Source organism: Lepidochelys kempii, chromosome 6, assembly GCF_965140265.1.
Source record: "Lepidochelys kempii isolate rLepKem1 chromosome 6, rLepKem1.hap2, whole genome shotgun sequence".
In the NCBI taxonomy this organism is placed as follows: domain Eukaryota; kingdom Metazoa; phylum Chordata; order Testudines; family Cheloniidae; genus Lepidochelys; species Lepidochelys kempii.
Window position 1 is genome coordinate 100,562,496 of NC_133261.1, and position 24,724 is coordinate 100,587,219.

The 24,724-nt window shown below is 39.0% G+C and overlaps 2 protein-coding genes across 13 annotated transcripts in view; one reads left to right on the plus strand and one right to left on the minus strand.

Annotated features, from left to right (window-relative positions):
* ZC3H14 (zinc finger CCCH-type containing 14) overlaps positions 1-4,068 on the plus strand; it is a 44,357-nt gene extending 40,289 nt beyond the window's left edge. For 4 of the 5 annotated variants that reach the window (XM_073349389.1, XM_073349390.1, XM_073349392.1 and 1 more), the window contains 2 exons: positions 2,356-2,462; positions 3,779-4,068. In XM_073349389.1, the coding sequence (XP_073205490.1) occupies positions 2,356-2,462; positions 3,779-3,785 (114 nt within the window). In that variant the 3' untranslated portion in view covers positions 3,786-4,068. Of the gene's footprint in view, positions 1-2,355; positions 2,463-3,778 lie in introns of those variants that run through there. The other variant, XM_073349393.1, reaches the window with a different exon arrangement.
* A 1,147-nt stretch (positions 4,069-5,215) lies between these two features.
* Positions 5,216-24,724, minus strand: part of EML5 (EMAP like 5) — a 294,529-nt gene continuing 275,020 nt past the window's right edge. For 2 of the 8 annotated variants that reach the window (XM_073349378.1, XM_073349376.1), the window contains 8 exons: positions 21,875-21,989; positions 21,087-21,275; positions 20,663-20,835; positions 19,602-19,764; positions 18,401-18,504; positions 15,775-15,928; positions 14,042-14,142; positions 5,216-13,686 (listed from right to left, as the gene is read on the minus strand). In XM_073349378.1, coding sequence (XP_073205479.1) covers positions 13,650-13,686; positions 14,042-14,142; positions 15,775-15,928; positions 18,401-18,504; positions 19,602-19,764; positions 20,663-20,835; positions 21,087-21,275; positions 21,875-21,989 — 1,036 coding nt within the window. In that variant the 3' untranslated portion in view covers positions 5,216-13,649. Of the gene's footprint in view, positions 13,687-14,041; positions 14,143-15,774; positions 15,963-18,400; positions 18,505-19,601; positions 19,765-20,662; positions 20,836-21,086; positions 21,276-21,874; positions 21,990-24,038; positions 24,366-24,724 lie in introns of those variants that run through there. The other 6 variants (XM_073349377.1, XM_073349380.1, XM_073349379.1 and 3 more) reach the window with 6 other exon arrangements.

Sequence of the window (24,724 nt, forward strand, 5' to 3'; positions counted from 1 at the left end):
GCAGCTCCAGCTCCTCCTTGCTGTTGCACAGACTTGCCCGGAGCAGGGAGCAAAGCTGACAAGTGGGAGGCAGCTTCCAACTGCCGGGCTGTTGGGGTCATCCATCCCCTGGCTGTGCTGAGCTGGGAGCTCTGTCATTCCCTATCCCTGCAGGGCAGCGGCTTCATCCCACTCAGCTCTGTTGCTTGCTCTCAGGCCTTCCGGCCCTCCCTGCATCTGCAGAGGCACCTGGGCTGTGTGCACTGTGAGTGGGAGCCAGCCCCAAAACTTTCCCAGAGCCCCCTAGGGTTCACATCCCTGCCTCCCAGGGTATGAATGGGGCAGGGATAAGGGAGCCCTGGGAGGTGCTGGAGCAGACTGCATCCCAAGCCCTGGGGATGCACTTCACTGCTCTGCAGTGGGCAACAGCCAGGCTTGGACACGTATTTGTTTTTCCTCTGAAACCTCCATTTTATGTCCAACTTCCAACCAAACAAAAGACCTTCAGTGAACATCCCATTTTAAAAATGTGGACTTGCCAAGTTTCATTTTAATAGGTTGACAGCCCTAGAAACTGATGCCCTAATTATCCTCAGAGCAGGCACACAAAGGCATTTTCCTACCACAGTGGCTCAGCCTGGAGCTGGAGAGCCCAAATCTCAGGTTAGATGGTAGTTCAGTATAAAGCCTTCTCAAACTGCACTCATTCTACTGAGCAGCCACCAAAGGAGGTAATGATGCAACTCATGTGCTCCTTATGGGCACCTGAGTCCCATCAACAGCACTGTCACAGTTAGGAAACTGGGTGGGCAGTAGTGTTTCCTCACAGAGCAACACATTCGTAGGGCTAGACTGTTGAGACCGACGTAGGGGGGGCACTAAGAACCTGGGATAGGGTTACTTTGATTCAGGTCTCTGCAGAGCAGTGTGGACGCCAGAGCCCTAGGGTAAAACAAGTCAGAAAATCCTTAACCTAGGGTTAAAATGCAGTATAGACGCACAAGCCCAGGGTTCCCTGACACAAGTCAGCTGACTCAAGTCCCACTAACCCTAAGCTTACATTGATGTGTAGACATATCCTTAGAGGCCTTAGTGTACTTTCTAGGATCTGATTAAGAAATACATACAATACATTGCCTAAACTCTTATTTTCCGTCTAGACAAAATGTAGTCACTATGTCAACAATGAGATAGTTCCTGAGATCTTTTTCAGAAGTCAGTTTCGGACATGATGAAAGAAAGGAAATACCCTCATTTAAATTGAGTAATAAATCCACTTTTGGTCCGTAATTGCTGCTTTATCATTATGAAAGAAGAGAGTGAGATTTAGAAGGCAGTGATGTGATTGAATCTCTTCTAGCAAAACTGATGGTCCCAAGAAATACTATTTTCCAGAACAGTAATGTAATTTTACAAGTCACTAGAGATATGAAAAGTGGAAGGTAAAATCTTCTAACAATGTATTTTTTGTCACTGCAGATTAATTCTTGCTGCTCTTCTATATATGGTAGCATAGGTCTGGTAGCTAACTGTAATTCCACTGATGAATTGCTTTAGTGACTTTATAACAGGGACTTGTGATACTTGGAATACTCCAAACTAACCCCTTATCTAAACTCTTCCTGTGAGGAGGAATGACTGAAAGGCTGCAGAAGAAAATTCACTGCTGCAGTGCACCATGGGGAGGAGAAATCCCAGTATCTGTAATAAATCTTTAGAAGCCACACCTTTACAATACTAACATAGTGAAGGTTACACTAGAGACAAAAACCTAGTGAGTTTGGCTTTTACTGTACACATCTTCAACTTTAGAGACCTTGAAACAGGATGCAACATGGGACCCTGAGACAAAGGGATTGGATGAGAATGAGGAATAATGGATTCTTAAATGTATTAATCACAAGTCTGCAACACTCAGTGCACTGCTAAGAGAATCTTGATGCCTTCAGGGCATTCAGGATCAGTAGTATGACAAAATCATAAAATTGGTTCCTTTTGTTTACGACTTTGTGAACACATTTGTCATTTTAGCAGATGATTCTTTTCCACCTCTAAAACAATGAATCTCCCAAGTGTCAATCAACTTAGCAGTCTTCAGTTTATTTGTTTTAGTACATTTTATTTGCATTTTTATAATTTCATGGTCAGTTATTAAATATCCTGTTGATAGAACATTTCCTTTTAGAAAACAGAACCTCTGCCATTAGTGGGTTCAATTGACACTGCTGTTAATTTGCAAAATTATTGACCCATTATTGCCCATCAGGTATTTTGGACTATACAATAATAAGTACTCGTGTAAAAAATTTGCCAAGATAACTTGCTTGTGGCTTTAGGAGCGCTATCTTTAATTAGTCTTCTCTGAATTAATTTTAGCACTGTAGATTTAACACCCAGTGTACAAGACCAGACTGTCCATTCTACCATCCCACTATTGCTGTACCTCCACGTCATGCCTTGAAATGGACTCGAACTCAAACCAGGTAATCTAAGCAATCTTTTTCACTGTGGTTATCTTTTAAGGCCCTGATCATCTGAATATATATACACATGTGTAACTTTACTTACGTGAGTAGCCCTGTTGCATGTATGCATAAGTGTTCATTGGGTTAGGGCCTAAAATTGGTAATTATTTCAGTCTTATTGTGTAGCAATGGTCAAAGGCTAATCTGTCTTTGAACCAGAACTCTGTATTTGTGGTTTTGAACAGTGACTTAAACAGTTACTAATTCAACCCTTAGAAATGTGAAAAATCAAAGCTCTGCAGTGAGGGCCTGGAATAGAGCAAACAAGGTTCCAGGCCTGTGCCCAAAGACTAAGTAGAATGCACTGGTCTCCCTTGAGTCAGACAGTAAACTGCACATCAGTTCTTCCTTGTCCCTGGTCTCATGTCATGGTACATGACACCCCAGATGGCTCAGGTAGCTCCTTTTAGTATTCCTCATGTCATAGCAAAAACAGCCTTCTTCCTAACACTGCCAGTGACTCCACAAACCCTAGCAAACTGGTTAGTCTATGAAATGCTGTGGGAATTAGCCAGCATCCTAAGTATCAATGTTTTTTTTAATGCTCTGAATCAAGAAAATGGTACAGTTTACTCTGAAAATATCCATGTGAGGGGAATTTATTTACCTGTAAAATTTTTGGCTTAGAGGAAAAGATTAAGAAATGTAATGTAAAATAGCCAGTGTTTAAAGTTGTAATAGCTTGTGTTGAGAGTAAATACTTGAGTGTTTCTTGTTTTACTCTGAAAGTTTAAGATTGCTGGTGATAAAATTATTAGCAGAACTTGCAATGACCCTACAGAAAGAAATATATAGGTCATAGGTTGAAGGTGAATAGTACCTGTAATTTGTTCCTTCTCCTCATACTTAATTGGTAACTTACATCTGCTGTCCCAAGAGTTAAGTATGTTGTAAAACTCACTAAGAAAAATCTATACCATTAATCTACATCTCTTTATATGCCAGTACTTTTAGGATTAAATCCTGCTGTGTCAGCAAGAGCTGCAGGTTTTGGAAATTGAAGTCAGTGGAAGTTGCAACCACTCAAAATTGCTGAAAATCAGGCTCTTTATTAAGGTGCCTAAACAGATTTAGGAACTTAACTTTAGGCACCAAGTCTGAAAATGTTCACCTTTCTTTTAAATGCTCAGCTCTCTTGAGCATTTCTCACCATTTAATATCCCCTGAAATGGAAGTCTTGATACTTGAATCATTAAGAGGCTAGGACAACACTTGTCAAATCATCTATAATGGATAATAGGCTTGTTTAATTATGTGGTTTTTTTCCCCCCTAGTGAATAATTATCATACAATTTGTGGATGAAAGTTGCTGCCTTTGGATACTGATGGAGAGGAAATCCTGATACTACAAAACCTTTCATCACACCTTTGGAAGTTTGAATATATATAGTTTTCATAAAATGAAATTGATTGCATACTTGAAATGTCTCTAATTTTCCAAATTTGTAAGTTTAATAGCTGATTTTACTTTTTTTTTTTTAAACTCTGTGAAGAGAACATCTGTGGAGGGAAAGAATTTTACTTTAAATTCCATTAAAAATTTTAAGACCTGGTTTGTATTTTACTGTTGTTCAGTTTAGCCTGTTCTTTATTTGCTTAAAGATTATTCAGTAGAGCCACTCAAAGATTTTTAGTACCTGATGGATACAACAATAACTATTCTCTTGTGGGGATGGAAAGTTTTTTTCCCTTTTATTCAAGGAATAGTACATAGGCCTCTGATAATCTGACAGTAGAAGATAAAGGTAAGAGGGAAAGTAGTCATTAGTAAGCAAGTGTTTTTAAAAGTAGCAAAGTGAGTTGTTCCACTGTTTTTGAATTACTGAGCAGTTAAACTGGAAATCCAATTTTAAGGATAAGTGTAGGAAGAAGGCACCATCTTGAATCTATCCTCAAAAGACTTTATTGTTCTTCAAGCACTCAACACTGCTGCAAATACTCTGTTGTAATCATCTCCCTCCAGGGAGCACCTGTAATGTATATAGCAAAGATAAACCCATATGAATAGTAACTGTGAAGAAATAGTTTAAAATCTGTAATTCTTCTGTTCAAATGATGTAAATTGTTAAACAGTAACATGAATGCACTTTTTTTATTAAATCTTTTGTATCTTTTGGGGAACCACATTTTCACAAAAATATACAAAAGATATATTTTTTTACAAATATTTACATTAGATATCAGAAAACAATGTCACCTACATATTTTAAACTCAGATGTGACAAATATATTCTTGAATTCTGAAATTGAACACTTCAGGAAATTAATTTAAAATATTGGTGCAGATAAAGTAATCAAAGTTTAGTTCATATTCAAATTTAAAAAATCTGAATTTATGCAAAAATCTGAAGATTTAATTTAAATATTTTAAAATAACATAAAAACTACAGTATTGTATGATTACAGGGATTAAATGGTCATGGCCAAAACCAAAATGGGAGCACACTTAAAACCATGATCCTTATTACAGTAATACATGAACATACACCTTTGGACTAGTTTAGAGTACATTTTTTGGTTAAAGCAAGAGGGATAGTCTGACAAACACCATAAACAATCTAAAAAGACAACTGGATCAATGATTTTAAGCTTAAAGAACTTCAGTAAGAAATTTTCCTAGACAGTTGCGCGGAGGAGCATAGGATGAGGAACAGTACTGAAACAGTGATTTCCAGCCCTTCTCTCCCCCTCCCCAAAATGAAAAGTAAAACTGCAAATGAAATTTTTTAATAGAATCTTCAAATACATCCATTAGCTAGCTGCACCTTTCGGAAGCATGCTTTCCCTTTTGGATATGAGACAAAAGTGAATCATAATCATTATAGGGCAGCAAAACAGATTAATACCTACACTGGTTAATTTCAACAGCTTTGATGTCTATCACCTATTGCACAAAGTTTAGCATAAGGCAATCTGCTGATGTGCTCCTCTAATAAAAACAGTAGGTAACGAACCAACGAAGTAAAAAAAAAATCAATTTCAGTCTAAGGGGAATGTTATCTAATGAGTGCCATTTAGATTGAATTTACATTATTTTAAATAACTACTGTGGTCTTGATCTTATTCTTATGTAAAACTTTACATCAAATGTACATTTTACCTTTCTTCACAAATTAATAATGCAGCTTTTCCATTACTTAGTGTATGCTGTACACTCAGAAATGAACTAAAAACAGTTAAACAAAGCTCACAAGTACCAACTGTTTGTTCTTGTTAAAATTGAAGTAGCTATTCCAAGTCCAAAAAACACAACACTATGACAAGTAGTAGCAGTAAAGGAAATATGGAAAGCATTATCTGACAGCACCAAGAATTTCACACAGGAGTAGTAAACCAGCTTTATCATGCAGTTTGTGTCAGTGCTGACACTTGGAGTTTCTTTATAAAATGCATTTACTACATTTCCAGATATTTCAATAATCAAGCATAATACATGTTGGAAACAACTGTGGAACTGTAGAAGTGCCAGTCACCATTCCATAGTTATGGCTGAGCATTAAGTTTTGTGTTTTAAGTCTTGCAGTGAAAGTAGGAATGCAGCCACTTTGTTACATAGGAAGATACAATGTATCCTCCCCAAATTACAGCATTTTCCCCTTTGGGCACAGAATGATTTTTTTTGAGAATTTATAAATAAATGTGTGTGTTTGACTCTTTCAAAATAGCTGCCTTGGCTTCTTTTGTCCTCGTGGGGGAGAGCATGAAAGTGCTCTTTGCTAGCAAATATGCCCTCTTTCAAAATGGCCACCAATGGGAGGCTGTGGCCATTTTAAAAGAGGGCGTCTTTGCTCAAGTTCAGCTACGGTCTCAGACCCAGTGAGAATAGATGGCTGCCATTTTGAAAGCAGGCAATTCTTATATTCATCAGCCCCTGCTGAAGGTGAAACTTTTAATTAAGAAAAATGGCAGAAAATGAACACTAACCCTGAAACTTCTTTTAAAGACCTACCTGTTACACCAGATTGACTCAACAGGTACGGGAAATTCTGGAAAGGTGTGCATGGGAAGTTGGAGGGGAAGGGATAGGGGACATTTCTGTATGGGTGCATTCTGGGGAATGTGGAGTTTATGTGCTTGGGGAAATTGAGTAGTACACTCTAGTTGCTTTGCACTGCTCCTGTGTGGGATTAACAGCAAGAATATCTGGTGAATCTGGTCCTAGAAGATTTAAGGGTGATACTACCCATCTTCAAATCATTAAAAATATTAAATGGCAACATTCTCTTTGGGTTTCTTGTTTCTATGACATTTTAAATAATAATAAACTTCCAGGAAAGAATCTCTATTAAAGATAAGATTGACAGTATATATCAGTTATTTAGAGGTAAAACCATTACTGGAATCTTGTAACAACCTAAATCTGAATTTCCTGGGTTTGTAATGCTTGTTTTGGGAATCAAGTACAAGAGAAATCCAAATGTGTTAAGGTATGGATAAGACACACAAAATGTTAACTCTGTCTTCTAGTACCACCATTTGGGGCGGGAGAGGGGAGTCTTTAACATCAGTTTAATCAAATTTAGGACTACAAACATTTATGCATTCATCATAAGTGTATGGTTATTGCATGGTGTCACTATAGGGCAGAGTTGAGGTTATTTGGGTGACTCTAAATTTCCATACCTTCACACATTTGAGTATTTATTTTAACTTATGCCTTAACTCTCTCCTGAGTTTAATTATTTGTTTCTTGATCACAAAAGCCCTGTAATTTTTTTTTAATCCTTAAATTTCTGATTTGTACTCAATTGTAACTCCCATCTCAATATAATTTGTGAGTAATTTAAACAAGAACTAATGAGTACAGGCTCATTAGCAAGATTTGTGCATCCCCCTCCTTCTAAGCGACTGTAATTTGTGCAGGCAGATTGTGGGTACCATTTTCAAAATGTAACATCTTATGGAATTTCACAATTCTTTGGTTTATTTTCTCCTAAAGAAAAGTTTAAATACCCCTGTTATTCAGCAATATGAAACCTGGACACTATCAGGTTAGGCCAGTTAAAATAACCCCCGTTTTGGGGTGTGGGTAAAACATAATGTATTTGTTTATTCCTTTTAGTCACATAGGCTGGAGGGTAGTAAAGCAGGCTCTCCCAAGCCTCAAGTTACCCCTTGGGAGCAGCTGGGACTTCCCCAGGAACAAAGGGGTGGGGCAATGCCCAGTAACTTTCCACTCTAACTAGCAGAGGGGTTCTTTCCTAGCAGCTGCCACTTCACCAGCTGCCAGATCTTTCAGTGTGAAATCTGGGTATTTTTCATCTGCTGGTTGGTGGTTTGACTCATTGACCACTTGCCCCTTCCGCTTGTCACTTCATTGGCAACCTCACTCTCCAGCTTTCCTTCCTTACTATTTCCTTTTCTGCCCACCCCATTGTTCTTATTTACTCTTTCCCTCCTGCTGTTTCCTTCAGCACATCCTCCATAATTAAAGAAGTGGAATTAACTTTTGCTTGTCATTACTCCTCCCCTGCAATCTTCCTTGTTTTTATAGTTGGGGGTTGGACTCTGTCTTCCTAGTTCTTTTTACATTGACTATAACAATGGGAGCCCAATCCTGATTAGAGGCTTTACTATAGATAACTCAAGTAACTGCTGAGATTGTATTCAGTTATTTGTGAATGATTTGGTAAGGAGATCTGTTGCAGCCACTCTCCGTATTATGAAGCCAGTTTTCTTTCTTCTAAATAATCAGGCATTCAAGACCAGTTTGGTTTAAGTTTAGAAGCTGAAGAGGACCAAAATCAAGAAGAGGATTTGGTCTGACAATACCACAGTGATTGGTACAAAGAGTGCATAGTAGGTTTTGGCATGTGCACATATTTATCCAGATAAGTAAAAACAAACAGTACTGTAAACATTAGGGGGAAAAAAACAAATGACAATAGGCAGGAAAGTCTGTAGGTATGAAAGAGCATATACATGAAACACAGCTAGGGCTGCTCAATCAAATTAGTTACTATGACTAATACGGCAGTTTAAAGTGTGACCTGCAATAGTTTTTTCTTCCCTTCGTTTAGGCATGGTACATTCAGGAAGAAGGCCACAGAGTGATTCACTCACTATCCAAAACATAGTTAGCAACAAGACATTTGTCTGTTGTACACACACTAACCCAAAACCACTTGCTTTTGACAAAAATTAAGGCTTGCCGCATCTACTATGCTGATAAACAGGAAACCATGTCACTTTGCCGCTGTACGAAGAGTATATATTAAAACCAAATAGCTCAGCCTTCCATACTGTTAGGGATTGCTAGCCACTTACAGCATATAGATAATTATTTGGGTGCTGTGTGCTGTTTTTTAGGTGGTGCAGGTATCAGCCAGCATTAACCAGATTTCTGTAATTAGGGTAACTCCAGCTAGCAACTTCTGATTATGCTCATTGTTAAGATTTTTGTTCTAGCTAAATACTGACTTTATTGGTGCATACATTCAGTTACTGAAAAGGAGTGCTAAACCAAGTTGCTCTTCCCGCAACCCCTTCCTGGATCCAAAAATTGGTGTCCAGTGATCATGTGTTGAAGAAGGAAAAAGTGAGACATTTAAAGTTAAAATGATTCAATACATTTGGCTCATTAGTTCTCCCCAACCTTTTCCACACATCTTGGCTCTTTTGACTACAATAGGGTCATGTGTATGATTTTTTTAGAATTCCAATCTGTGCATAGGATGTCAGGTTTTCTCTTTGTTAATTTAAATACTTTTCAATAACAGATGGATTCATGGGTATCTAGACTAGCATGTGTTATTCTTTCACTTGTATAATGGGTTTACTAGTTTAGTAATATAAAAAGAAATTACCTTATGGCCCTTAAAGGTATCATACAGCTGGATTCATTGCAAACTAGAAAATGAACCTGCATGATTGAGTGGCAGGCTACAAAAAAAAAAAAAGAGAGTTGGGGGCTCACTGCCCCCCTGTTGGTGTTGCATAGCTAAGGGAAAGGCTCCTTCCCCTACCCCATTATACCCTCCAGACCACCATACTTCCAGAACAAGTCTACACTCAGCCCTTCACATTCTTCCTTCCAGGTTTAGATGATCATAGCACACTAGGCATTTTTCTGCACCAGGGGGCAGTTATAATGTCCCATAGGCTATTGGCACTTGTTTCACTTAGCAACATGGCACCCAACTGATTGAAATTACACCACTAACATTAGTGAGTGTAAACACTAATTGAGGCACAATTGACTTGTGTGCCAGTGTAGACACATCCCATTAGCACATTGGTGAGCTGTCAGGTCCCACTGCTGTCAAAGATAAAAACTCTTCAGCAAGGAACCGCCTTAGTTTGCTGGTGGACCATGCACTGTACCCCCATAGACCTGCAGCTAAGACACTACTCTCCCCAGCTCCAGGAGTTTGGGGGTAGAGGGAGTGGAGATAGCAGCTGTGCACCTCCTGCTACAGCCCCAGTGGTGATTTGTGGGTGCATTGTGTGCTGGTATTCGTGCTCTGATGTACCTCTGTGGTTCGTCAGTGCAAAAGTATCCGCTGGCAAATTAGCAGTGGAGTAGCACAGCCGTAGCATGGGCACTGCTGAAGGTGGTGATCAGGGAATGGTTAGTGTGAGAAGAGGACGCTCTGGGGAAGTACAGGGTGGGTGCAATTCACAGGCTGAAGACTTACTGGGGGATAGTGGGCATCGGGTTTGTAGTAGATGGTGAGACACAGAAAGAAGGCTTTCAGCTGGCAATTTAAAGAGGTTCACTAGTTAAAGGAGCTTTTGACAGCCAACTGGTGTAAGGCAGCCTTAGCATGGATGCAAGGACAAATGCCATATAGCTGCACTGAATCAGTGGCGGAACAAAGGGTGTAAAACAACAGATTACTACACTAACACTTGATTTCTCTAGCATAGATAAATGCTAACGATCAATGTTTATATTATAATAATGGGCAGTGAGAGTAATGCTGCACTGATCTCACAGCTGTGTCAGTCAGGTACAATTCCACCGAGTCAGTGGTGTACCCTAGCACAGACCCTAGTCCTAGCACCTTATACTTTAGAACAGCAGCTGTGTGGTTAGTGAAGCTGTCCTACTCTAGTGGTAATGGCAACAGCTCATCTGTTCCAAATCCTGCCTGAGACACTTGATATTAGATCCGTACATTTTCTATTGTAAAAGAAGCTCTAGTTAGATATAGGAAACAGTGTATAAGATTATTTGTTGGGTCACTAGTGTTGACTATTACTAGGGCCCTACCAGATTCCTGGTCCATTCTGGTCAATTTCACAACCTGAGGGTTTTAAAATTGGTCAATTTCACGATTTCAGATGTTTACATCTGAAATTTCAGGATGTTGTAACTGTGAGGGTCCACACCCAAAATGGAATTGGGGGGAGGGAAGAAAGGGTTGCAAAGTTGTTGTAGGGGGTCCCAAGATTAGCACCCTCCCAGCTTCCTGCGGTTACAGGAGGTTCCCAGTGGTGAAGGTGGGTAGGATCCCCCCTCGCCCATGCTGCTGGGAACACCCCAGCTGGAGGTACCTAGCTGCTAGTTCATGCCAGGGACAGATTAAAGCAGAGCCCCCTGGCCAATTTGGGGTCCCCCAGGAAAAATGGGTGCTCAAGCCCCAGGGCAGAAGCCCCTACCGGGTTACCCCGAGCCCCAGAAGAATCCGTGGGGCAAAAAGCACCAAGCCCGCATGTCCTGAGCTGCAGCTGCAGGGCTGGAGTCTGGGCAGCCCCAAGTCTTGACTTCTCTGAGCCCCAGCTGGCGTGGCAGAAGCCCTGAGCCTGGACTGCCCCGATCTCATCTGGAGCTGGTGGGTGGAGCAGAAGCCCTGAGCCCAGGCTGCCCCAGCTGCAGCTGACAGGAGCACAAGCCCCCAGCCCGGGAGGAGCTGGCCGGGGAGGAAACCCCGAGCTCGGGGTCTGGAGTGGTGGTGGAACCCCAGAGCCTGCGCTGCCCTGACTGGAGCAGCAGAGGAAGCCCCTGGCACAGGCTGCCCCGAGTCCTGGCTGCAGCTGTGGAGTGGAAGCCCCCAAGCACCCATAGCCATCCGTCGGGGGGGTAGGGAGGGGCAGAAGCCCAGAGCCCAGGCTGCCCCAGCTGCAGCCACCAGGAGCAAAAGCCCCCAGCCCAGCAAGCTCTGCTGTGGGAAGAAGCCCCGAGCTCACTGCCCGGTGCTATTGCAGGAGCCCTGGGAGGAGATGGGACGGAAACCCAGAGCCCAGCTCCTGAGCTGCTGCAGCGCAGAAGTGAGGATGTACCACCCTTATTTCTGCACTGCCTCGGGAGGTGGGTCTGATCTCCTCACCAAGGGTGGCAGTGCAGGGGAAGGACAACTCCTGTCCCTTCCCAGTGTGGGCAGAATAGCAATTAGGAGCCCTGGGTTCCCCGCAGCAGGGGAGAACAGATTTCCCGGGAGAGGGCTGATTTCACAGTCGGTGACATGTTGTTCAAGACGGTGAAATTGGTAGATCCTATATTACATAACAGCAAGCATTGTTGGACATGGAAGAGTACAAAGGTCTGGCTGAGTCTCTTCTTAGTTTCTCATCTACTCTATGCAATCTGTCTTTTTCTCCCCACCACACACACAAGATATTTACAGTGGGCGCTGAGGTTTATTTGTTTCATTTTTACATTTACTTGGAGTAAAATGATAAAAGAGGTGAATAACAACAGCTATGCTATCTCCGCTCTGGAATCAAATGCCATCCTTAACAAACGCTGACTTAAGTAGACAATATCAACTGTAACCATAGCAACACTACTCACATTTAACAGCACTTTGTTAACGCAACCTGTGAGCTAGTTACTTTTGCTCCCTTTCATGTTGCATGAAAAATAACTGCACTGCTTAAAAAACAGATATAGCCCACAGCACACCTCCACTGATCGATCATTTCAAACAAACAATTGAAGCAGTCTTCCCTAGTTTCACCAAAAATGCAACTTTCTCCTGGAGTTTATCATCACTAAAATGTTTAAGTCTGTGTTAATTTGCCATTTAGAATATGTTCTTATTCTAAGGGTTACAAGCAAGCCCATATCCTTAACATTCATGCTTACTTAAAGAAGAGTTATGACTGGATGTTACATTACAATCAGAAGAGAAAGCTGAATAAAGATCTCTTCCAACTAGTTTTATTCCAGTTAAAAAATCTGGATGTACAAAATACCAGTGTTTGGAAAGATTATGTTCTCTCTGCATCCTCCAAGTGATACTGAGAAAATAAAATCAACAATTCCTATTGCTGTGAAATTCTGTTTTTGCAACTGGTGACCCCAGTCTTTACAGAGACTAAAATTATCTTATTTCATATTTCCAGCAAAGAGGCTAGCAGCTCAGTCAAGTTTAATCTCCCTTCCACTGAGAACACTTTTATCGCAAGGCAAAAACTGGAGTTAGACTTTTAGGTTGTGGGCAAGGCACTCGCAAAGTGAGCAAATCTGTTTCTGCTCATGGAACTAATTTAATGTTTAAGTGCGATAAAATCACTAAATTAGCCTTAAAGAATGGGTTCATGCATGCCTAACAGCATTCATCAGACAGGATTATGACCCAGGCCTCTAAGCACATGAATACTGCAGGTCTAAGGAGCAAACTTTACTATTACTGCTTCACCAGACAATGCTTCATTTTTTGACTATTCATAGAAATGTCATATCCCATTTTATTACTTTAATCTTTTATTAAAATACTGTGTAGTTTTATTTAAGAACTGCTAGATGGTTTTCCTTTCAGTAATTAAAAAAAAAGGAGTAATCTGTTTCAATGATATTCAATCCCCAGAATTTAAAGGAAACACATTCGTGCTCATAATAAATGCATCACATACAGCATTAGGTCAGAAATAACATCTCTTGATTAAAACCCCACTGTCTCATTGGGAAACTATACACTGATCCACAACTCACTTCTTCCTTTTATCCATGTGTTTCTTTTTCAACATCTGGCAGTGAGTGCAATTACTGTTGCAAATCTAGGGGGCGCAGCATATTTGTTATAGTCTATCCTTCTGATAGACTCTAGACACTTGTCTTTCAGAGACAGATTGTTGTCTGTCTTAGATCAGCACCATTTCTTAAGCTGCAGGGCACTGTAGAATGTCTCATTGCACTCATGGGTCTTTCATGCCTGTAATTTTCCGCAGTGTCCTCTTTGCAAAGGCTCCATGTCACTCTTAATGAGGCATATGCACGCATTTCCAGATAAATAAGCTGCATTTTCAAAAAGTTAAGAAAGATTAAAAATTATTATATGTTTACTATAAAAGAATCTTCAATAAAAATTATTTTCCATTAAATTAAAAAATATTTCAAACTATATTGGCCATTACAGTCTATTTTTTATTTTAGTGAATCTCTGTACTTCATACCACTCTTAAATAAAAAGAATCGGGTGTTGTAAATATTTGACTGCTTCTTTACAAACAAGAAGGAACAAACACATAACTGGTTAAATGTCTCAAATTCTGAACTTGAAATTATCTCTGCACTATTAAGAATTGTCCACACAGAGTAAACATATTAGATTTCTAATTACTTTTTGGGAAGAATGGAAAGATATACCTACCTGCAGTCATCCCCTCCAGCACTGACAACGTATTTATCCCCACTTGTAAATCGAATATTAGTCAAATGGGCCGAGTGACCTAAAAATCGCTTGTGTTTTGCCTAAAAAATAACAACATGAAAGATCATGAGTCATCCTCATTGGACTGTTTTAGAAAGAAAGAGTAAAAGAGTGTGTGTATAATATTTAGTATTATGTATCTAGAAGGTTCTAAAATGCTCCATAGGTTCCTAGGCTACAGGGGTCATTTCATGAAATGCATCCACCATGGGGTGTAAAGCAGAAGCTATTAAATTGTCTCTAAATTATGGGGTGTGGGGGTGTCTCTAAACTATGGGGTGTGTGTGTACATCGCCCTCCTCCCCATAGTTTAGAGACAATTTAATGCATTTATCCAGTGGGGTATAAAGCAATTTTTAAACACAAACAGGCGTGCCCAGTGGTTAGGGCAGTCACCTGGCAGATGGAAGACCCAGGTTCTAGTTACGTTGCTCCAACAAATACTTATTTATATCACAGTGGATCTGCTTTAACAGGAGGGACTGAGACACAGATCAGCCCCAAAATACCCCGTAGCTCAGTGATTAGAGCATTTTCCTGGGAGGTAGGAGACCTAAGTTCAAGTGCAGCAATGCTAAGCGTTGCAATGCCTAAGTCCTCCTTGGGTAGCCCACCACTACTCTTTTTGAATGTGCCTGCTTTCCACAGATGGGTGTCTTTGAGGTAGGCAGTATTTGTATGTGCAGATACTTGCATGTAAGGGAGACCTTTTTGTGGCAGGAGAGGGAGGAGAGATTGGGAATGGGGGCTGCAATTAAAAACCAAATTTCTTCACTTTCCTTTGGGGAGGGAGGATTTCTCTTTTTTCTTTTGACTCCTCATGCTCTGCTCCCTCCTCTAACTCTCTTCCATGCTGGCCATCACATTCCAGCTTGTGAACAGAATATTTCTGACATCATTCCATGCAGAAATTACAGATTCCTGTCTTAAAGCCTTGTCTTAAAAAAAGGTGTGTAACAAGTTCAAATCCTTGTGTAGACAATGCAATTGTTTTCATGCGAGTTACTCAGTGGCTCAAGTTAAAGTCTAGGCTCCCCATCAGAACACACCTTTTTTTTTTTTGTAGTGAAGACATGGTTTAAGAGAAACCATGTCCGTTGTTCACAGTTCAGAAAGTTGTCTCCTTGCTACAGGAGCCAGTGATGAACTCTAAATTTCCACTACATTTTCATTATGTTCTTTCTGACTAAAGGGATTTAACAGCCAAACAATAACTTTGTGACCATGAAATCAGCTACAGACAGGGACACGAATGCAACCATTTCGCTATTAATTTACACTGTGCGGTCACAGTTTGTTTCCATAACAAGTCCTTAACCTCGGTGCCCCAGTTTTCTTATCTGTAAAATGGAGATAGTGTTACTTATCCACATTTATAGAGTGCTTTGAGACCTTCATAGTGAAGGCACTTTATTAATGCAAGATGGCAACAAGTACTATTGTTAGTTTTTAGATTATTTGAAATCGTGGATTGTGGCTACAGTTATTGTATAAGGGTTTAGGAAATCCTGGATAGCAAGCAAGCTTATGAGACTATGGAGCTACAACTAAATGCATACATTAAAAAGCTATAAACTTAGGGGGGAAAAGAACTACCACCACCCTCCCTCTGATAGGGTGCCACAAAATCAAAAGCACTTTGTGTTACAATCACACAAACAAAAGGTTCTTACAAATTTTTCAGGACATGGAAAGTCAAACAGCTTGACCATGCCAAAGTCATCGCCTGTTACAAGGCTGATTCCAGAGTGAGAGACACAGGCACAGTTCACATCAGCTTTCTCAGCATGCCTGGACCAGATTCCAACTACTTCATCCCCTAGAATACTGAAATAGAAGGGTGAGAGGGCCCCCTTGGCAACTAATGCATTGTAGGAAAAGCAATAGGTTGAGAAATAATAAACCAATTTTATAGTATTCTGTGATTATGAGAATCTGAAATTAAAGTAAACAATTTACCAAAAAAAAAGATATAACATGGCTAACAAAGCTAAAAAGCATATGATGAAATTGATATGGTTAAAATTGACCAATGAGGCAATTATCAAATATAGAAAAATAAATGATGTGAAGTACAACATACAGAAGTTGAACAGAGATGTTACAATTAGAGCTAGTCAGAACATTTTTTGTGAAATATGTTTTAATGGGAAAATGCTGTTTCACTGAAATCAAAATGTTTTGTTGAGATGTATGAATTTTGATGGCATTTTTGACTGAAAGGTTCCCGAGGTCCAGGGTAGACCCTGGTCCATTCCAGAAAGAAAGAGACCCAAATCAAAAGCTAACCCTTTTGCTCTGAAAACTGACATTTCAATAACTTTCCATTTTTCAAAAACTTTTGAAAGATTTGGTTTTCATCCTACACTGGATCTAAAATACATTTCAAACCTTGAAAATCCTCATGAAATGGAATTGTTGGTCTCTGGCTAGCTTTAATTATAATGTACATGTATACTCCACAACCTGAAGAGAAACCCAGCACTGGATTATATGATGGATTATAATTTATATGCTGAAAATTTGGGATGCTAGAATTTTTCTGGATCAGGCTTGAGTATAATATATATATATATATTAAAATAAAGTTATAATACAGTTAGGGCTAGGTCAACTGACAGTGTTTCTTTCAAACACAATTAAACAAGGAATATAATAATCAACTCACTATTAAATCATAAAATGGATAGGTGCAAAAATGGCTCGGGACCTGTTGACCTGAAAATTCTCCCCCGTCTGATACTATCCTGATTATGATCAGGAACCTTTTTGTTTTGAAAAGGAATGGGCTGCTGGCAGGACATTCTCTCTCTTTAAAGGCCCAGGGACTTTGGAATTCACTCCCCACAATGGTATGAAGTAGCTCAAGTCTGCCAATTTCAGGGCATGCTACAGATCCCAGCTCTTGTTCAGGGTTTTAAGAAAGTGGGAGATGTATGGGGCTGGTGATTTTTTGTTTTTAAAAAGACTGATTTTTTCAATTAACCTTTAGTGCATGAATGAAGGTATATTGCAGGATTTGTTATTTTGTATTGATTGTGATTTTACAGATTTGTCAAATGAGCCTAGAGCATGACATAAGTGATTTTTATTTCTATAAAAATTAAAATAAAGTAATTAAATATACAATGTAAAATAAAAACAACGTAGTTTTCAAAAAACAAAAAAATGCCAAACTTAATAAAATATCATTTTAAATATAATATCTGTTTATACAATGATTTATTTTGTATATTTTTGAATACACCAATAATAATCATATTTTTCCCATACGTTAAACAGATAGAAGTACTGTGTATAATCTAGCACTGTCTACTACACATGCTCTAATAGGCTCTGTAAAACTTAAATGATCACAGGCTTGTATTATACAGGTTTTTATTTGAAACCAATTTTATATTTTTTCCTGACTTACCCTCAAATTGCTATTTCACAGCTACTGCTGCAACACATTCCATTAACTGGGAGAATGAAATGTATGATCTCTCAGGTTGCCTTAGATTGGGGGAGGGATAGCTCAGTGGTTTGAGCATTGGCCTGCTAAATCCAGGGTTGTGAGTTAAATCCTTGAGGGGGCCATTTAGGGATCTGGGGCAAAAATTGGGGATTGGTCCTGCTTTGAGCAGGGGGTTGGACTAAATGACCTCTTGAGGTCACTTCCAACCCTGATAGTCTATGATTGCACCACAACCCTCTTCTGACAACAAAAATTACTATATTACTTCGGGGACCGAAGTCTGAGCCTGCCATAGCCCTGCTGCCCTGGGTGATGGGGGCCAAAACCAAAGCCCAAGGGCTTTAACACCAGGCAGGGAGCCTGTAACCTGAGTGCCACTGCCCAGGGCTGAAGCCCTCGGGCTTTGGCTTCGACCCCGGACCGCAGCAAGTCTAAGTCAGCCCTGGTGACCCCATTAAAAAGGGGTTGTGACCCAGTTTGGGGTCCCAACCCACAATTTGAGAACTGCTGCCTTAGATGCTGGATCAAAAGCTGTAAAGGGTACTTAAAGAGAGTGAAAACTCATAACCTCCAGAGACCATATGCATTTAATACCCTGATGGGCTAATTGCCAGTGGTCTCAAGTGGAGCCTATACATTCTTCTTATGTGACTGTATAATGTACTCCTACTCTGTTGCCAGATCAATCAGGCATGTTTTTAAGAAAAATATAGATCAAATGCTGTAGCGTTGCAGTATCCTTCATGATAATATGGTCATTTCCAGACCTATGGTTTTCTTTCCAGGTGGGAGACATCTGAACTTTTACTCCAGTAGCAAAAGCGAATCTGTGAATTAGTTACCTGGTCCAACTGGCCCATGTTATTCTGTCAATCACTGCCTGGTCCATAAGCTGTTTTCCCGAAGGCACTTCATAGACCTGCCTTTTGTAAGACCCTGTAGAGACCTTTGAGGATGAACATTCAGAAATAAGAGATCATTTGAGTTAAAAATGTTTGAAGATATTTGAAGTGCTAAGGATATAATTATACACTCAATGTTATTATCAATGGCTCTGAAATAGGGTGTTATTGATAGAGCCTTTTACCCTACAGTAGAATCAGAGGAAGTATTCTGTGGAAAGATCTTATGCTTCCCAAAAATGTATACAAGTAGAGAACAATGAGAAATGGTGATCAATTTTCAATTTAAAAAAGTCTTACCAATAAAATGTGAGTGAAATATATGTACATTCCTTACTACACAGCACCCAATTAAAAGAGTAACTGTTGTAAATAATGCAGGTATAAACTGGACTTTTAGAAGTTGCTTAATTGGCCTGGGGAGGCTCACCCCAGTCTGTGTATGATCCTTTGGTGGTGAAGAGGCCACATAAGAGCTCGTATGCTATTCCTTCTCCCTGATGTTGGTGCAGCAGGGAAAATGGAGTGCTGCTAGGACATCCCTACTCCATGATGATCCCAATATTTATTTTTGGCCTGTTGGAGCCATTTAAGGCCAGTGTAAATTACAGCAGCCTGAAGCTTGCGCTTGTGACCTCATAGAAAGGGGTCAAAATGTGTAGATACATTGTGAAAGCCATGGCAACATGGGTAGAGTGCTCATCAGAGGCGGCTTGTACTGATAAGATGTGCACAGGGGCACTTTATTATTATGGTCAGGAATCTGAAGGGTTTGCCATAGTTTCCTGATGATTCCTGGGAAGAAAGATCATTTCCAAAAGGTCACAAACCCAGCTTCAACAAGGTGATGAGGCAGATGAACAGTCAACGTCACTTTTTAGTAACTCAGAAGTACGCCTATCACAAAACAACCTCACCATTTAACACAGCTATCAGTTTCTAACCATGATAGGCCCAGAACTGAAATACTGGGGGAGCTGCTGGTCAGGACTGAGATGTGATTACTGGAGCCTCATAAGGAATCTTGCATGGTGTCTGTCACTAGTATCTTTGGCATGAACAAGTGATAATAGACCTTCATGAGCAATAAATTTACTTACAAACTTAAAAAATATATACAATGATCTCAAATGACTGATACCTGGAGAAAATGACTATCTGCAGAGAAGTCCATCTGGATAACAAAGCTTGGGATATCTTTGCAGTAGCTAACTCGATTTAGCGTTGGACCCAATGTCAAGTCATAAAAATCCACTGCATTCTCACTAGTACCCACTGCTAAGTAACGAGAATCTGGACTGAACCTGAATAGATAAATAGTTTAAGAAGAGAGGTTGAAATTCACAAAAAGAAAAATTGAAGATCTTAGAATTTCTTTTTCTATTTTCTTTTCAACTCTCTGATATCAAGTATCATGGGGTTTGTTTTTTTTTGCAACGTAGTGTTACAAAATGGATCCAGCTCTTATTCTAAGGGATTAAAGACAAGAGAAAACATACAATTTGTCTGGTCCTACTTTCTCTTTCAGCATGATTGATTATTAGTAATATATTGACGAAAACACACTGTTTACATCTTCTATCTCCCCTCCTTGTGACTCTCCTCAATCAGGAGTCACTCTTTCTCTTGTGCTACCCTATCTCTGCTGAAATTTTCTCTCCCTCTAAGAGGCTGAGTTGATTTCTTCTCTTTTGAATCTAGAGTTCTGAACTGGGCTCACCTATGACAGAACCCTTCCATTTCCCCTTCATTGTAAGTAATGTCTGACAATACTTACTGACATCTCTACTGCTTAGGTTCCAGCTTTCTGTTCTACTCCATCTTCATATGTCTTTTTTCTCTTTATGCCTTGTATTGAAGTCATTATACTCAGCTCTGTAAAGCATTCACTCTATTCTATGTCTCTGCAAAGCATTTTGTAATACTCTGTACAATGGATACTATACAAAAGTAAATTATATTGTATTATAAAACTATTCTCAAAGCACACACTTTGAAAATTACACTGGATTGGGAGGGGATTAATATGGTGTTTTAGGTATACGAACTCCAGGTAAATAGCAACTTTTGCATATGGGACTTCCTTATAAAATAAATCACCTTATGTGGGCAGAGTTTTTGTTTTTAAATTATTGCTTGCTTACTTTATCAGCTCATTATTATCACATTTCAAGGGTAGATAAATGCCATGACTTTTCTGACCTTATGTCTTGGATAGCAGATCTTCTGTCCCTTTTTTTCCCCCATATTTTTAGAGAGGTCACCAGCAAGATAATAAATTCTCCATTTTTCATGCCAATAGCCACCATGTCCCCCTCGGGGCTGTAAGAAACAGTACGAGCTGCATGTCCCAAACTGACTTTGTTCAGCATCTTCTGTGAGAAAATAAAAACCAGGAAAAGAGGAGTAAATGTTTCTATTTATGCATGTTCCAAAATAATCCATAACCAACAGTTTCTCATAGTATCCACTGAATGTTATTTTTATTATGCAAAAGGTAGTGTCACAATCACTATACTAGCTTAGTTTCTCAGACTATGGTATTTTAAATCCTCACTATTGAATAAATCTCTGATTCTTTTTTGCTAAAATTATAGCTGCTTAGTACTATTAACTTTACATCTACCTTTTCAGCAATGTCCCAGAGTCTCACTGTCCCATCTTCTGCAGCAGAAAGGAAAAAATCTCTTGAAGGATGTGTAGCCAGTCCCCAGATAGGTCCATCCATATGACCATTAATTAGAATGTTACATGCTGCATTTTTCTCTCCAACTTCAATTATTTCAGCATTCCTTGTCCCAACAAGAATTTTTCCCTGGGACAATGGTGAAAGAATTATTACTGTAATAATATATTAGCTAATACTTATAAATAGTAACAAATGAGCCATGGTTATAATTCCATCAAGAAGGGCTGCTGAAATCAAATAAGGATTAAATTTTGTTAATGAAGAGATCGGCATGTGAATCTTCTGATTGTCTGAATTTCTGTTCACAAATCGGACAGAAGATATAAAACGGAATCATTCTCTGCCTCCAAATTTAACAGAATGTATTCAATTCAAGAGTTGTTATAATGGTCTGGGTGCTAAACACAGAAAGCGATCTTTTGTCATTTTTTAATCAAGTTGTATACACAATGTCATCCTAACTGGCACTAGTATTTCCTTAAGTGTATTTATGTGTGGACTGGAAAGTATGCTTTATGACAGATAATCTACAGCCATGGAAAGCCTTTAATTTAAGAACATTTAAAATTATAAATTAAAGTTAGATTCTTCAGTAACTCTTTAAATTGAACTTGTATTCATCATACAATCAACTTGTATTAATTATTCAAACTAATAACCATGAGAAAAAGGTTCTGCAATAACCCAAGGATTGACAGCAATATATTAAAAAGAACATGCCTTACTTTGCCTCTACACACAGAACGAACACAGTCAGTCATCTGTCCTGTTTCCAATCTGAAGGCACGACATCGCTTCAGCTCCTGATCCCATAGTTTAACAGCCCCTCCTTCCTTTGATCTAAAAAGATAGTAGCCAAAGACACTAAGTATGAAAGCTAGCTCGTATTTTAGTCAATTAAAATATTTTATTACTTAATGTAGTTTAACCTCCCCATTTTTTCCATTTAGCTTATTCCCTCCTAAGAAAACCCACCCCGAAAAAGCATGGAACTAAAATGACATTGTCTGCCATCACACTCTTCACTGTTTGTGTGTTATATCCATTTCCCCCACCCTGTCTCTGTCTTGTCTATTTGAATTGTGAGCTCTTCAGGGCAGGGACCCTCTACAACTCTTATAGTGCCAAGCACAATGGGGCACCATTCTTCATTGGCCCTTAGGCACTAATGTAATAAACAGGGTAAAGGCATTATAAGTTTATTCCTTAAAGATTCCATTAACATTTGTATAGGAAAAATATTAATATGCAATATATACCAGTCTAAAAAAATAAAATTCAGGTTATATATCAATAAAGTTTATTTATTAAAACTTAACAGTTTTTAAACCAAGGTAGATTTGCTTTTCGACTGTTTTAATCTCATCTTTCAAAAACACATACATTCTTTGATTTGAATTAATTATGTGTATTAATCTATAAAGATGATCAATTTTGCTGAAATCTCTAAATTACTGTCCAGAGGAAAAATAAATCAAAGGCATAGTTAGATTACAGATTCTGTAATTCATATGGTGCTCCTCAATTTCCTTCACTGTAATGCTTCTTCCCTGCTGTAGTGAAATGGCATTTAGAAAACTCTTCTGTCTAGCGACTAAAGTCATATGATGTGAAGAAAGGAGTGGATTTCCCAAACCACTGGTTTAGTACTATATGTTAAACGCTATCTGTGAGCCATAACAGTATAATTCTAAAACAAGGAGAAAGTGAAGGAAGAGAAGAAAATACAAGAAAAGAAACTGAAAAGGAAAACTGAAAGAGAAGCAATGGGGAAGGTATTGATGGGGAAATAGAAAACAGAATAAGATTTGTAGCATGTATTTTTAATTATTATTATTATTTTTTATTCAGTGCCTTTAATGTTCTAGATGCTTCACAGAACAAGTAAAAGACATGGTCCCTGTTCTGTAGAGTTCATAATCCACAAATGGAAAAGGCATGAGATGACAGATAATGGGGATGAGGAGACAGCAGCAAAAAGGCCAGATTCTCCATTACTCCCTTCTTGTACTGGTTACAGAAAACAAGGTCAGTGGGGACTTTAAATTATTTTTGTGTCTCCCTAATTTTGGTCCAGAATAGGGGCCTTCCAAGTTCTAAACACAACTCTGAGCAGCCCAATACAGCCTCATAGAGCAGAACTGAGACACAAGGGTAGAGCAATAACACTGTGTGGTTATTTTGATAGGCTGTGCACGCTCCGTGGCGGTTAATTTTAATGATGTATTTTAGCTATAAGTGTTACTAGACCAAAGCATTGCATTACATTTCTGCTAAATGATTCAACTACTTATCATGAGCAACTGCTGTTTTTCAATAGATAGTTATAAATATTGATGTGTAAGTACGCAGGCTTCCATTGCTCTTAAAAGTGGTCTCATAGCATATCTTCAGAAATCTGTGTGGTCAAAGCATCAGCCAAGTATGCAAATATGTTGCATACATCAAGTTCCCAGAGGCGGTCATCCATACATATTTGATTAGTAAGACAGGTGGAGAGTTTGAGAATGCAATTCAGGGAACAGAGGGAACAGAGGAGGATATCTGGCTTTTAGTACTTTTGATCTACATTAAATGCCAAAACATACACACACAATTACAAAATACTTTTGTCACCATTTTTTCAGGAAAACTGATATTTCCTAGTGATTTCCATGAACAAACATACTACAAAATTATATGTCTCTGTGTTTTTAGATAGTCTGTATAGTTTACATTAAAAAGTGTGCAGTGTGTTTTGAGATTATTCAGAATAGAAGACAATATACAGCAGTTATGAGTTGATTTTATTCTTACCTTTTTCAATATATTCATTAATTCTTTTGAACCTATGTGATAAGAATACCCTTTTGGCTTTGAGACACTCAATATTACATTAGAATGTGGAGAAATAAGTAGCAAATAAAAAGAACATATTAAAAGCAAAACATCTTTAAAAATGCAAGACTATTATTTTAGGGAAATAATCATTAATTTGATGGAGTTTTGTATTTGGATGGGGTGTACGTTAACAGCTATCTCCAAGGGAAAGGAAAAGGATCTCACCAAAATGGAAGGAAATATGTAGTGTTCTGCAATACTGAATCTTGCTGAGCTTTCAGTCTCATTAAATCTGCTGTGTGCCATTGGCATCTGCAAATGAGGCTAGAGGAGCAGAAGACAGCTCCCTCTCATGATGCTGCTTTCCTCTCTACTGCATCCCTTCTAATGCCAGGTCTGAAAGTGTAAAAAGGGACTGGAAGAAAACTGGCACTGGTAATGAAAATAAAGGATCTTCTTTTTGAAATCTGATTAAGAGAGACCCAAGGGCCATTCTATTGAATAGGTGCCCTTTAACCTCTCAAGCGTCTCATGAGTTTTCCTGACAAAGATATCTGTGTAAGAAAGGGGTGGTCAATTTATATTTCATGGCAAGGGAAAATTGATAAATTCATTGTTGCAGTTCAGGGCAACACCACCTGTATTTCCCCTCAGTGGTCCAGCAAGGGCCCTGTTCTCAGGCTTCCACTGTATGTAATGCTCCCATTGTAAAACTGTTTATTTCTGTACTGTTTAAAATTATTTTTTTCCTAGTC